We start from the raw sequence: 16,114 nt of genomic DNA on the forward strand, positions 1-16,114 counted from the left end.
GTTCTGACAGCTCAGAGCCTGGAGCCTGCTTCGGATTCTGTGTTTCATTCTCTCTCTGCCCCTACCCCACTTGTGCTGTCTCTCAAAAATAAATAAATGTAAAAAAAATATTTTTTTAATTGAAAACATCCTAAGCACCCAATAATAAAAGTCTAAGAAACTCTCAATCATTAAAGTTACATTGTAAAATAAAAGATGATTTGAATACGTTTCTATATAAGGAGAAACATGTTATCAATTATTATATGCATATGATAATGTAGTTTTTAAAAATAGCACAAAGCCTGTTTATGCACAAAATATGAACAGTGACCTCATCTGGATGGTGAAGTCATAGATCAATATTTTCTTCTACTCACAGTATTCTAAACTCACATATTCTAAAGTATATTCTAAACTTTGAGGTATGCACATTAAGTATTTGTGCCATTCAAAAAGGGCCTTAAAATAATTTTAGATAATAGTTTGTATAATGAATCCTACCAGATTTCATGAAGGTTGTAAGAAAGAAAACAGGATACCTCACTAGCAATTTCAGTTTAGTGTGGTGGTGAAAGCCTGACTGGAAATTATCTTAAGTGGGAATGCAAGGAGAGAAATCGGAGACAGTGAATACAGAAAATCCTTTCAAGAAGGTTTGCTTTAAAGTGTAACAAGATGCAACTGTAGCTTGTGGAGAAAGATTTAAAAACAAAACATTAAGCATTCAAAACAAGGATGTAATAAGTAAAAAGGGACAAATAAGCCTAAAGAAATAAGAAGAAAATAAATCGTAACTATAAAAGCACACATTAACATTTCAGAAGTTGGAAGTGTAGAATTATTCAGTCTAAGGCCCACCCCCTATTTTTTAAAGTCCATGTACAATGGACATGTACAATGAATTAGAAATAAGAGATATTAGAAATAAGAGATATTAGAATTAGAAATAAGAGATGAATTAGAAATAAGAGATATTAGAAATGAATTGTCCATGTACAATGGACATGTACAATGAATTAGAAATAAGAGATAAACAAAAGTACAAGAGAGCATTCTATATCATATTATGATAATAATTTCAAAATCTTCATCCACTTGGATTATTTCTAGGGCCATTAAAAATTATAAACTAACCTAAAGATGACATATATAGCCTGATAAGACCAATCATGTGATGATATAAAGCAACTGTCCATGACAAATAAAAGAATAATTTGAACAATTAAAAAATGTAAAAACATCAGTTATAGTTTCACTATTGTGCTTTATCAAACTTACAAGAAAAAGTTATTTAAATCTATATTAATTCTTTAGATAGTAAGAAAGGAAGAAAGCTTCACAATTCATTTTTTAAAGCTAGCATAATCCTGATAAGAAAATCTATCAAATATGGCACAAATTAAGAACACTGGAATACAGACTAACTTATGAATATGGATGCAAAATCTTAAATAAAATACTTGCAAATCAAACTCAGCAGTAAATTAAAGGAACAATAAACCATAACCAAGCAGAGTCATCTCAAGAATTTAAAAAAGGTTTAATATTAATATAATACATCATTTCAATAGGTCAACTGAGAAACTCTTTAAAATATTCACAGATTGCTCACAAAGCAATATCTATTCCTGGAAATAATTTTTATAACCTGAGTACGTTTTTTAAATCTTTAACATGATAATGAGCATATACTGAAATCAATACTTACATAACATTAAGTACTTCTTTAAAATGAAAAATGAAATAGTCAATTTCATAGGTATTTAAAATATTGTATAAATATGCCACACAATAAAATATATACATAATAAGAGATTTGAGTCTTATGAAAATTAGCAATATATACTTTTACATATATTGTCACATGTTATACATATTATTATATTGAATATTCTATAATGAAACAATGTCAAAAAATCACATTGGAGTTTGGCCCTACTACTTAACAGCTTTGTGTGCATGAGAAACTTTACTCTGCCTCTTTAGACTGGTTTCCCATTTGTAAACTGATAGTAATAATTATTGGCTTATCTATTTTTAAGAAATAAATTGCTTAATTCAAAAGATTTTAAGGTAAAAATATGAAACAGAACGCATAATTTGCTGGATGTTTTCTGGTATTTGTATTTATACTATACAGTATATAGACCAATAAGGTAGTAATAAGTAATAAATTTCTACTAACAAAAGCAACATCCAAAAATGAAAACATAAGTGTATATACAAAAGAAATTCACTTATTTACAACCTTTATCTGCAAACTAATTTATAAAAAACATTTGTGTACCTGTGTTCAGTAAAACAGAAAATCACAGAGGATCTCTAAATCTGTAAAAGTCATTTTTTTATTATCTAATGAAATGACTGGATAAAATGAAATGTATATGGCTGTTTCTTTAATAACACAAAACACTAAGAGTTGCAGATAATGAAATTGTGTTCAAAAAAAATCTGAATTATGGGAGAAATAGACTTCAAAGAAAACATGAGAAAAGAATTTACAGAAAATCTGTACTTTTACATCTAAAAAGAATTCAATCTTGACAATATTTTTCAAAGTACTTAACCAATTTCAAGATGTTTTCTGGCTTACAAAAGCCCTTTTTCATAGAAATGAGAAGGGAAAATGTGTTTTCATAGATACAGTGACAACACAAATTAGAGAAAAGTGTATGATAATGAGGTAGAGACTAAATTGGAAGCATGATATGCCTTGAAATTTTAAAAAATCAGTTAGGTTGTATGTGCAATTAGGCAGCACAAATCTTTTACTTTTCTCTTGAACTAGAAGTTTCAATTGCATACCAAAAAATAATGCATGGAAGTGATGCACATCATTGCTTTTAATTGAGTGTTTAACATGCGCTCATTGAAAACCTAGCTTAAAGGTTTTTATAATGAGCAAAATGTAGGAAAAAATTAATATATCTAAACTTCATCATGTTCTCATCTTCCCCAGAAAGTATGATAATCCCCAAATGATTTCTATAATTGAAATATATTGCTAACTTTATAAAATATGTTCATAATATCTTATCAAGAATAACATTTAGCTATGAAGGGCCACACTTGCCATTTTAAAGATGATCAAAGAAGTAAAAAAACTGATTGTTTGTAGGCTTAGTGAATAAATTTTCCATTTTGAAAATATTTTATTAACAGTGATATTCTTAAAGATGATGAATTTTAGCATGATTAGAAAACTGAGGTCATAGCTACTTGACAATACTATTTAATGTTTTAAAATTTTTTATTGGTTGTGCTATACTTCTCTGATGCTTATAGTAGTCCCTGGAAATAAATTATATGTAAGAAAGTTACATGCTTACATGCATTATTTTAAAGCTCCGTGGATTATTTGAATGTATACACTATACACTCCATACCTCAAGAAGTTCTTTCTAGGCTCACAAGGTGAAGTGTTTGTTTCTTTCTCCCCATTTATTCTTCCTTCATTCCTTCCTTCCCTTCTTCCTTCCTCTGATCCTCCCTCCTTTTCCCTCTTTCCTTCCCTCTTTCCTCTCTTTCATTTATTCACTGGTTAACTTACTCATTCAAAAATCATAAAATGCCTTTTCTTGAATGCCTAATATATAGCATTTTTTGAGTACCTAATATTGGAGAGACACTGTACATGTTACACAGAGAAAACAGAAATCACAACGCGTCTCCTATCCTTAAAAACCTTACAGTCTACAAAGAAGTAGACAGGTAATCACTGACTTCAATAGTGTTGTAAGTACTGGTATGGAGGTAAATATAGAGTGAGTGCAATTAGAATTCAAAGCAGATAGAAGAAAGTGAAGAGACCGTTTGGCCAAGGATTTTCCCCCTCCCAAGCTGAAGTATAAAACGAGAGGACTCAGCCAGGCAATGGTAGGACTGAGAGACTGAGTGAGTTGAATGCTGACTTTATAATCAGAAGGAACTGTATTTATGAGAAGATAGAAGAAAGAAAGCACCTGGCATATTCTGTCCTCCTGAGTTTTTCCAGGGAGCTAGAGAACAGAGTTAGAGGGAAAGGGTAGCTAGAGAGAAGCTCCAGAGACAAACAAGGGCAAACTGAAGACATACTTGTTTTACCATCTGTCTAGGATCAGTTTCTTCCAATTCACTGATCCCATGTTATCCCTTCTGGCACTTTGGCCCAGTGTTTTTGCCTATTTCTGGATTCTTCTATATTGCCTATGTAGTGGTGTAAATTGTGCCCATACTAATTCAGGCGCACATCCCCTACACTGCATGAATGAGAACAAAATAAAGACATCTTCAGGGAAACAAAATTTTGAAAATATCAAATCTAGCTCACTAAAAAAGCTAGTAAAACATACACTTTAGTAACAAGAAAAAATAATGCAATTAGGAATGTCTGATAAATGAGAGCTGTGTGTGAAATGTTAACCTGGGAAAAAAATAAAATAAAACATTTATTGTGCAAATTAATAAAACTATCTTAATACAGGGATTATTAAGTAAGACACACATAACATGCTTGAAAATAAACTATAAATCAAGAAATGTCATAAGCTCCTCAAACTGCTCAGGAAGAAGTTAATTAAAGATGTTCATTACGCATCATAATCAGTAAGTGAAGTATGTGTTTCAAAAATTCTAACAATTTATAGGTTAAAATGTAAATATAAAATATATCAAAAGCAAAACTCAATTCTAAACATTCTAGATTTAGTGTCATCTAACCACCTGGCTACAAATTATAGAAAACAAAAATGACAGAAAAACAGAAAAATAAGAAATCTATTACTATACTGAAATATTTTAATATAGCTTTCAGTAAATAAATATTTTCAGTCAGAAAATAAATCAGAAATGGGGCACCTGGGTAGCTCAGTCAGTTAAGCGTCTGACTTCGTCTCAGGTCATGATCTCACAGTCTGTGAGTTTGAGCCCCGCGTTGGGCTCTGTGCTGACCACTCAAAGCTTGGAGCCTGCTTCAGATTCTGTGTCTCCTCTCTCTGCCCCTTCCCCACTCACACTCTGCCTCTGTCTCTCAATAATAAATAAACATAAAAATTTTTTTGAAAATCAGAAATATAAAAGATTTGAATAACAGAATTATCAGTTTACAAAATGAACCTATTTAGAACTGTATCCCACAATCAGAGACAAGGTTTTTCCCCCAAAAAATACTTATGCAAATAACTTATGTAGTAGGACAAAAATTAAGCCTCCACAAATTTTAAGTACTACCTAACATACAGACTATAGAATTTAGAAACAAATCATAATTACATTAAATATTTATTTTTTTTAATGTTTATTTATATTTGAGAGAGAGCAAGAGTATGGGGTAGGGGGAATGACAGAGAGATGGAGACAGAATCTGAAGCAGGCTCCAGGCTCTGAGCTGTCAACACAGAGCCCCAATGCAGGGATTGAACTCACAAACCGTGAGATCATAATCTGAGCCAGAGTCAGACGCTTAACTGACTGAGCCACCCAGATGCCCCTAAAACTGAATTTTTAAAAAATAATTTTAAAATTCAGTGGTGATATAAGGGTTAATTTGTCCAAGACTAATCTCAGGCTGATTTTCAGAGTTTGCCTTCTACAAAGTTCCAAGGAAACTGGTTAAGTTTCAATTTAGAAAAACTACCCAAATAAATGGACAGATAGATCATGTTTATGTTTAGGTATCCCCATCATAAAAATTTCATTTTTCCATTATATAATCTATAAACGAATAGGATTCCAATCATAATTCCAATAAAACTTCTGAAGAAAATGAGTAAGATAACACTGAAATTTATATTATGGTGCAAAGGTCAAAACAGCCTAAAACTCATAAACCTAAGACTGATTCACCATAATAATCAAAACCCATTATAGAAGTTTAGTATGTAGACATGAGGTATTGAGGTAAAGATGGTTAAGTACCAAACAAATTAAAAAGAGAATGGAAAAACAGATCCACACAAATATGGAAGCCTCTCATATGACAGAGATGGCACTTTCTGAATAGTAACACACAAATATAATAAATTATATTGCAACAACCTGACTTCTCTTTAAGAAAGAAAATGTAATTGGAAACTCAGTTTCATACCATACCCATATATGAATTTCATATTGATTATGCTTCAGATGTGGTAAGTGAAATGTGTATTCCTAAAATTCTAGATAGTTTATTACTTCCAAACTTATAAATCAGAGACAGGATAAATAATATCAGTTTTGAAGATTTTAAACATAATTTAATCTGAAAGCATCACATAAAGGTGAAAAGCAAAATTTCAAAACACTTAGAATAAAATACCCGAGAATATTTTTTATTTCAAATTAGAAAAAAATCTTAAATTCAGAAAAGCACAAAGGTCATAGGAAAATATTTATAACTTTCACTACATTAAAATTGAAGTTTCTGTTCATCAGAAGATACCATAAAGAAAGGAAAGACTGGATAAAAATATTTTTAATATATATAACTTTAAAATATGTAGTATCAATAATATACAACAAATTCTTATAAATCAGTCAAAATATAATCACTCAACAGATGAGGAAAAAATCATAAGCAGCTTTTAACACAAAAAAGGAAATACAAATGATCTCCAAAAAGCCATTAAAACATGCCTAGTCTCACTCTTAATTATGGATTAATTTAAAAAGTTTAATGAGACACAATTAAAGAGTATATAGAAAGAAATACACTATAATATTATAATAGAAATATATTATAATAGAAAGAGGCAATTAAAAAAAAGACATGTAGTTTTAACACTAAGTAGGAATGCCAACTGGTACAGAATGTGTATATTATTGCCTTGTACTATACTATTATATGTTTTACATTTCATCATTTCCCTTTACTACTATTTTCTTTTACTATAGTGAATGAGATGTAGAAGAACAGGAAGGCAGGCAAACGAGTCATAAGGGAGAGTCAGAGTAACACTATGTCTGAGAGGACTCAATCCCCCATTCCTGATTTAAAGATGAAGGGAACAGGATGCCTGTGTGGCTCAGTCGGTTGAGAGTATAATTCTTGATTTCAGCTCAGGTCATAATCCCACAATTCGTGAGATCAAGCCCTGTGTTGGGCTCTGTGCTGAATTGCGGAAGCTGCTTGGGATTCTCTCTCTCTTCCTGTCTGCCCCTCCCCCACTCTGGCATGTGCATGCGCCTCTCTCTCTTTCAAAATAAATAAATAAACATTAAAAAAAAGATGAAGGGAAGCACCGGCCTGGGATGCAGGCAGCCTGATTTGTGATGAGCACTGGGTGCTGTAAGTGATAAATCACCTGAAATCAATGCTGCACTGTATGTTAACTAACTAAATAAATACACAAAAATAAATAAATAAATAAATAAATAAATAAATAAATAAATAAATGCTGAGAATAATCCCAGTCTGACAGCCACCAAAGAAACAATGACCTCAGTTCTAAAAGCACAAACAGAGTCTTGCCAAAACTGAAAAGACCCTGACAGCAGATTCATTCTAGGGTCTCCAAAAAGAAACATAGGGCTGCTGATAACCTCGATTCCACTGTTAGAAGACCTCGAGCACAGGAACCAGCTGAGACTTGATCCAGAGAAACTCTAAGATAATAAATGGGTGTTGTTTCAAGCTGCTAAAATTCTGGTAATTTTTTATGTACTAATAGAAAACAAATATAGGGGTGCCTGGGTGGCTCAGTCGGTTGGTTAAGCGTCCGACTTGGCTCAGGTCATGATCTCACAGTTCATGAGTTAAGCCCTGTGTCAGGCTCTGTGCTGACGGCTCACAGCCTGGAGCCTGCTTCAGATTCTGTGTCTCCCTCTTTCTCTCTCTCTCTGCCCCTTCCCCACTTGTACTCTGTGTCTCTTTCTCTCAAAAATAAATATTAAAATTAAAACAAAAAAAAAGAAAATGAATATAAACAAAAAAATGGCTAACAGCTATTTAATTACTCACCATAAGTTTCAACAACTATAGCTCAAAACTAAAATCAGTATATTTTTATTTTCAAAAATGAAAACTCACCATTTTTGATAAAGCAGATAATTCATTTCTTGATGTCTTTGTTTCCCTCAATACTTCAGTCACTACCTCTTCATTCTCCTCGATACTAACATTAACATTTTCTATTGCTGTATCGTAGTGACTATGTAGAGAATTCAGTTTATCTATCTCTCTCCTAGGAGAAAAAACACAGATGATTTTACCTACAATAAAAGGAAAATCATGTTTAAAATTGTATGTAAACTAGTTTTTGACTTAACAATGTAAGTCAATGGAATTTACCTATTCCTAAAATGACTCCCATCCCAAAGCAACTTCTGAAAAGTGACACTTAGGATCAAGAAGTGAGAAAAGTGGTGAGAAAAATTCACCAGGTGTATTTATGTTTCCAATGTAAAAACCTGAGAGAAAAGCAATTTCTAAATTATTTAAAATAATCATCTTTCGATTTGATTTCAGATGATAGACCTAAGAACTTTTGATTCAGAAGCTGGGTAGCAAAGCTATGGGAAGGTTAGAAAAAAAAAAAGAGAGAAAAAAATGATGAGAAGATGTAGAAGTGAAAAGACCACACATCATTAAAGACCCAGTTTACTGTTTTATCTGTTCCCCAGCTATCTCAGCTAAGACTTTTCTACATCAGCAGAAAGCTAGCCAAACCTCACAAAAGTAAACAAACAAACCAACAAATAAATAAAGGGGTTTGCAACATGTATTAAGAAAATAACGATCAGATTTACATAAAAGCACAGAAATCAGTTATAGGTGACCAGGAAGAATCAACCTAAACTAAAACATGACAGAAATATTCTAAATACCTAAATAAAATGAGATCTGCCAATGAAATTCTAAGGAGGAATCTTTCAGAATATCAGTATCAAGTAAAAATATATTTTAAAAAGTGAAATATTAAATTAAATAAAGCATGCATATATGCAGAAATACATATATATGCAAATCCACTATGAAGATAGAAAAGCTAAAAACTCATATGCACTTAATACATCCTAGAAATACATAAAGAAAGCACTGACAGCATTATAAAAATAAACTGACTAGCATAAGATTTTAAAATATTTCTGTCAGAAAATGATAGATCAAGTAGAACAAAATAAGTAAAAGACTCCTTGTTATCACACTCCTGGTTGTTAGCAGGTTGACTCTCAAGGGTCATTGGACTGAGGCCTAGACTGTTTCCTTGCTATGTAGGCTTCTCTATAGAGCACCTCAAAACATGGCAGCTAAATTCATCAGAGCAAATAAACAATTGAGGACGAAATAGTCCTAGCAGGACAAAAGTCACAGTTTTTACAACCTAATCATAAATGATATTCCATGACTTTTGCTTTACTCTTTTATTAGAAGGCACTCACTGGATCTACCCCACATGCAAGAGGAGGTGATTTTAGAAGAAAATGTCAAACGGAAGATGTCCCTGAAAGTCATGTCGGAAGCTGCTAATCAACCATAGAGCTCTTTGGCAATTTACATTTTTCATAGTTGGGAGGCTGGTGAGGTGATACTTATGGCTTTCACATTAGAACCAGAATATAAGAGAAATATATGGATAATATATAATATTATAATATTATATATATTCTTCTATAATATTCTTCTATAATATTCTTCTATTATATATATTCTTCTATAATATATAGAAGAAACTCTTTAGAAGGTTTGAAAATGTAGAAAATGTGAAAAAATGATCAAGAGGCATGGAAGATACAGTAAGAAAAACTAACATGCGTTTGAGTCCTAAAAGAAACAGAAAATGAGACCAAAGCATTGTTTGAAGAGATCATGACTGAAAATGCCCAGAGAAAATGATAATTATAATACACATGTTCAGTAAGACTAGAAGACTAACAAATCCCAACAGAATAAACATTGATCCACACCAAATGTATCTTAATGAAATCAAACTGACAAACTTTGAAAATCAAGAGATGATCTTAAAAACAGGCAATGGAAAAAATATGGAATGGTTTCAAAGCATTCAGTCAAAAGGCCAATATGCTTTTTAACAGCAAAAATTAAAATTAGTTTATAGAATGATATATTTAATACATTAAGAGTCAATAAATAATCAAGAAATCTATGAAAATAGAAAATATCCTTCAAATAAAATCTCAGGAAATTTGGAATCAGCAGAATCTCACTTAAGAGTATAACCAAGGATCTACTCCAACTGTAAAGTACTTCCTGATAGAGTCTATGATGAAAAAGTCTATGAAGGAAAGAAGAACAAAGAAATAAGTTATTATGAGGGTAAATCCAAAAACCTTGATTGTTTAAAACAATAAAAATATTCTCATGGATTATAAAAATGAAATATCCCATAGTAACAGTTACAAATATTTAATTCAGTGGCAATGTGATTAACCACAGTAAAAATTTCCCTAACTCCTTTTCTTATCTAGAATGTTAACAATGTCTTTGGAGTCTGATAATCTAAGTGTGCATGTGGTAATTAATAGGATTTCCTACAAAAAAAAACCAAAAAACAAAAAAACAAAAACACAGGAATAAAATTGTAATCACCAAACTAAAAAAAGAAAAAAAAAAAAACTAATGTGAAAGAAAGCAAAAAAAGAATAAGAAAAAAACATATGGGGCAAATACACAGTGTTTTAAGTCCAACTGTATTAGTGATCTGTGAATACATTTAATGGTCCACCATTAAAAATGTTTGCAACTGACAAGAACATCTATCTAGATAATGTTTACAAGAGATGTGCATAAAGTATAAAGACTCAAAAATATTGAAATTTAAAAATGAAAAGATCTTCTAGATAAATATCAAAAAACAAAACTGATCAGGCTATGTTGATATCTTACTTGAGTTTAAGGCAAAAAGTATTCCAGGAATCAATTCACAATGATGAATAAGGTTCATCATCTCCCAGAAAGATATAATAGCTTTGAACTTGTATGAAACCTGAGAGAGCCTCAAGCTATACAAAGAAAAAAACTGATGGTATTAAAAAACATAGAAATGTGTGGAGATACACCATCATAGTAGGTGATTTTACCACACTTTTCTCAATAAAAGAAAAAGTAGTAAACTTAACCTAATGAAACAGTAATGGACAGTACATTCAATAAGTAAAGCACATAAGGAATATCTACCAAATAAATAAATAAATAAGTAAATAACAACCCAAGTCACTGAGCCAGAAATGAAGACTCAATAATTTTCAATAGGTTGAAACTATTTTACCTGGCTAAAACACAATTCTGCTGAAAAGCGATAATAAAAAATACTTATAAATTAGAAATACATCATGAAAAATTTTAATATACATGTTTTTAATAACCTATGGATTTCAGAAGAAATCAACATGAAAATCAGAAATGTAACTGAATGAAAACAAAGATATAACAAACCAGATGAACCACAAAAGTTATTTGTTTAGTAAAAATAGACAATATTTAAGCACATGTTGAAATAGACATTGAATGTGAAGAAATATAAACATCTTAATAAATGGATGTTATCTAGATCATATAATGTGGGGAATAAGCTTAGGAATTACCTGAATTTGCACTGATGGGTTAACAAGGCATAAAGAGTTAGAAAGCCATGGGATGAAAACATACAAATTAGGTAAATAAGACTAGGTAAACGGGGCAAAGGCCTCCAGTACGGGACAAGGTATAGGAATAGGAAATCTCAGGATGAAACATCCAAGATGAGGTAAACAAGATTAGGTATTCAGGGTGGAAATGCCCCCCAACTTAGTACAAGAGCAGAAAACTGCTTACACAGGAAGGAAGGACCAAACCAGGTATACAGGAAAACAGGACTTGAGACCACAGCACAGTAAAGTTGCCTAGAGGGGAACTAATTAGCAAGAGAAAGGTGCCTTGTTGACCCTCAGGTAATGTGCTTAGTCTTCCTTACCCCTAGACAAGTTTAGGTAAACAGAGGTGGGGCCTCATGTCTGCTGTAAACAACTTTCAGCTCAGTGCCAGAATTCTGTTTGTATTGACCCAACCCCCTAACACCGCCAGTCTTCAAAACCCCTTTTCCCCCATGCCTGTGAGTTATCGTTCACAGTTTCATTGTCTCTATCAAGAGACACTTCAATCAAGCTAGTAAGCCTTCTGATCCTAATAAAAGCAGAGCAAGGACCCTTACTCAGTCCTCCTGTCTCCTCTGGGACATTAGCCTCTCTCGCATTTTAATCCTGTGTTCTGCTCTTTTGCTGGACAAGACAAAACTCCAGACCCAGAGTCTATGACAATATAACTGTTTAAAATTTTGTTTTTCATTTTGATTATATTTAATTGATTCCATCTCCATAATGAATATGAATTTTCCTTTCTAAATCATTAACCACTCTGAACAAATAAAAATTGTATTATGTCACACTAAACCATAAAGAATTTACAGCCAACAAGAGGAATTAGAAGAATATCATACAACACAAATATATCAGAAACATAAAAAAAAAAAACATTCCAATTACTAAAATGCAAAATATAGTCAACATATAATTCAAAATATTCCATTTTATTAGAAATCAAATAAGTGCAAGTTGAAATACTTGGATGTTATTTATAATTAATGCAAGGCTACATAAGTTGTTTTTAATACTATCCCATGCTGGAGATTTTGTTTAAAAAACATTTTTTTTAATGTTTAATTTTGAGAGAAAGATAGACAGAGGGTGCATGGGGGAGCGGGGAGAGAGAGGCAGACACAGAATCCGAAGCAGGCTCCAGGTTCTGAGCTGTCAGCACAGAGCCTGACATGGAGCTTGATCTCACAAACCATGAGATCATGACCTAAGCTGAGGTAGGATGCTCAAGTGACTGAGCCACACAGGCACCCCTGGAGATTTTGTTTTAAATAGTCATTTATGCACAGAGGTACCAGTTATATACATTTGTTATACCATATGTATAGACAATTTGATAATATGTATGAAGAGCTTTAAAATGACACAGAGAAAGGCTGGGAAAATGACAGAGTAGGAGAACACCAAGCTTGCCTCCTCCCATGGATACAACTAGATAACATTCCTATCAGTGTAAATAACCCAGAAAAGACCTGAAAACTGGCAGAATAAACTCCACAACAAAAAGTAGAGAAAAGGTCACATCCAAGAGGGTAGGAAGGGAAGTGATGCATATTTAGAGCAAAACAGACCATGGCCATCCACGATGGCGAGGGAGCCAATGGTGTGGAAAAGGGCAAGAAACAGACTATCACACTGGGGAGCCCCCAAGGGGAACACAAATCCCCATAAATTTGGCTTTAAAAGCAAGAGGAGCCAGGGGCGCCTGGGTGGCTCAGTCAGCTAAGAGACCGACTCTTGGTTTCGGCTCAGGTCATGTTCTCACATTTCGTGAGTTCAAGCTCCGCATCAGGCTCCACTAATAGTGTGGAGCCTGCTTGGGGTTCTCTCTCTCTCCCTCTCTCTCTGCCCCTTCAGTGCTCTCTCTCTCTCCCTTTCTCTCTCTCTCTCAAAATAAATAAATAAACAAAAACAACAACAAAAACAAAAACAAAAAAGCAAGAGGCTGAATCTTGTGAGTTCTTACAACTGCTGGGATTTAAAGTCTGAAATTTTAAAAATCAACAGGCTCTGCTATGGGAGAGCTTGGAGGGTGATAGGAATCTGAGTCCCTGCCCTTAAAGAACAGCAAGACAACTACCTGAGATACAGCATGGAAATAGCAGCTTGAAAAATGTCTGGTACATACAGGAGGGAGAATTATTACTCCTATCACAGCAGGTACCACAGAGGCAGGGATTACAGGAAAACATCTCCAGAAACAAAGGAGCCATTTCCCTCCCCTGCCTCGCAGCGTAAACACATGGCCACCTATAGGATACAGCACGGCAACAACATTCCCTCCCTAACTTGTCTATACCAAGCCCTGACCACCCCCCATCTTTAGTGGATCTGTTCTTTCTAGTCATACCTGCCATGTCCCTACACTGTGGGGCTCTTCCCCCAGAAGACAGGTGCAAACCCCACGGAAACCAGGTCACTTACCAAAGCATTTTGCAGGGCCTAGGTTCTGGCAGCAAGGTTGGCAGGCCTCATTTTGCAAGCAGACCAGCACACATTTTGTTAAAATGCGCTCTGCCTAGACCCAACTAAACAGTGCCCATAACAAGCAAAGAAACCCTGTGAAAATGCCTGGACTGAAGGAAAAAGTGGTCAGAATACAAAAAACCGCCACAGGATACACACATAGGAGACACTCCCTGAAGTGCCAGGTTCTGGGAACTGCACTTCAGGACTTCTTCTTTATAAGGCCATTACCTTCAAGAGCAGGAGATATCACTTACTTTCCTAATACAGAAACAAGCACAGAGAGTTAGACAAAATGTAGAGACAGAGGAATATGTCCCAAATGAAAGAACAAGACAAAACCACAGCAAGAAACCTAAGTGAAACTATATAAGTAATATGGCTAATAGAGAATTTAAAGTAATGATCATAAAGATACCCACTGGACTTAAGAAAAGAGTGGAGAACATCAGTGAGACCCTTAATGAAGAGATAAAAAAGAACCAATCAAAGATGAAGAACACAATAACAAATTAAAAGTATACTTGATAGAATAAATAGCAGGCTAGAGGAAGCATAGGAACAAATTAATGACCCAGAAGACAGAGTAATGGAAAGGAATCAAGCTGAGAAAGTGACAGAAAAAAGAATTATACGAATTGAGAATAGTCTTAGAGAACTCAATGACTCCATCAAATATAATAACATTTGCATTAAGGAGATCCCAGAAGAAGAAAGAGAGAAAAGGGGGAAGAAGATTTATTTGAAGAAATAAAAGCTGAAAACTTCTCTGGTCTGGGGAAGGAAACAGATACCTAGATCCAGAAGGCACAGAGATGCCCCCCTAAAATATCAACCCAAGGAGATCCACACCAAGACACAGAGTAATTAAAAAGGCAAAAAAAAAAAAAATAGTGATAAAGACAGAATTTTAAAGTCAGCAAGAGAAAAGTAGACAGTTATATACAAGTGAAACCCCATAGAGCTAATAGTGAACTTCTCAGCATAAACTGTGCAGGTCAGAAGGGAGTGGCATGATATATTAAGGGAAACATCTGCAGCCAAGAATACTCTATCCAGAAAGGCTATCATTCCAAATAGCAGTAGAGACAAAGAGTTTCTCAGACACACAAAAATTAAAGGAGTCATGACCACTAAACCAGCCTTACTAAAGAGGACTCTGAGTGGAAAGGAAAGACCATAAGTAAGAGTATGTAAAATAGTAATCACAAAATCAGTAAAAACAAGTGTTTCCATAAAAAACAGTCCAGGGATTCACAAAATAAAAATATAAAATATGACACTATACACACAACTAAAACATGGATGGGAGAGGAGTTAAGAATGAGTTCAAACTTAAGCAACCATAAATTTGATATACACTGCAATATGCATAAGATGTTATATACAAACCTCATGGTAACCACAAATCAAAAACCAGTAATAGATACACAAAGAATAAAGAGAAAGGAATCCAATAGATATGTGAAGAATAAAGAGAAAGGAATATCATCAAAGAAAGATAACAAGGTATGAAAGAAGCAAGAGAAGGACCAGGGAAAATCTACAATAGAAATCATAAAACAAGTACCAAAATGGCAATTTGTACAATCTATCAATAATTACTTTCAATGTAAATGGACTAAACACTCCAAAGAACAACACAGGGTAACAGAGTAGATTAAAAACCAAGACCCATCTATATGCTGTTTACAAGAGACTCATTTCAGACCTAAAGACACATGCAGATTGAAAATGAGGTGATAAAGAAATATTTATCATGCAAATGGATGTCAAAAGAAAGCTGGGGTAGCAATACTTGTATTAGACAAAATAGATTTTAAAACCAAGACTGTAACAAGAGACAAAGAAGGGCACTATATAATAATAAAAGGGACAATCTAACAAGAAGATACAACAATTGTAAATATTTATGCACCCAACATGGAAGTACCCAAACACATAAAGCAGTTAATAGAAAACATAATTGAACTAATATATATTAATACAGTAATAGTACGGGACTTTAACACTCCTCTTACGGTGGCAGACAGATCATTCAAACAGAAAATCAACAAGGAAACAGTACCTTTGAATGACACACTGGAATAGATGGATTTAACAGATATATTCAGAACAT

At 33.4% G+C, this 16,114-nt stretch overlaps 1 protein-coding gene across 11 annotated transcripts in view; it reads right to left on the minus strand.

The window, feature by feature from the left end:
* Positions 1–16,114, minus strand: part of CCDC178 (coiled-coil domain containing 178) — a 463,104-nt gene that overhangs the window by 347,054 nt on the left and 99,936 nt on the right. For all 11 annotated transcript variants that reach the window (XR_006210059.1, XM_042962674.1, XM_042962673.1 and 8 more), the window contains exon 10: positions 7,967–8,120. Coding sequence is in view for 10 of the 11 variants with exons in the window: in XM_042962674.1 (XP_042818608.1) it covers positions 7,967–8,120 (154 nt within the window). In the remaining variant the exon portion in view is untranslated. The remainder of the gene's footprint in view (positions 1–7,966; positions 8,121–16,114) is intronic.

The sequence above is a fragment of the Panthera tigris genome, chromosome D3 (genome assembly GCF_018350195.1).
Source record: "Panthera tigris isolate Pti1 chromosome D3, P.tigris_Pti1_mat1.1, whole genome shotgun sequence".
Classification (NCBI taxonomy): domain Eukaryota; kingdom Metazoa; phylum Chordata; class Mammalia; order Carnivora; family Felidae; genus Panthera; species Panthera tigris.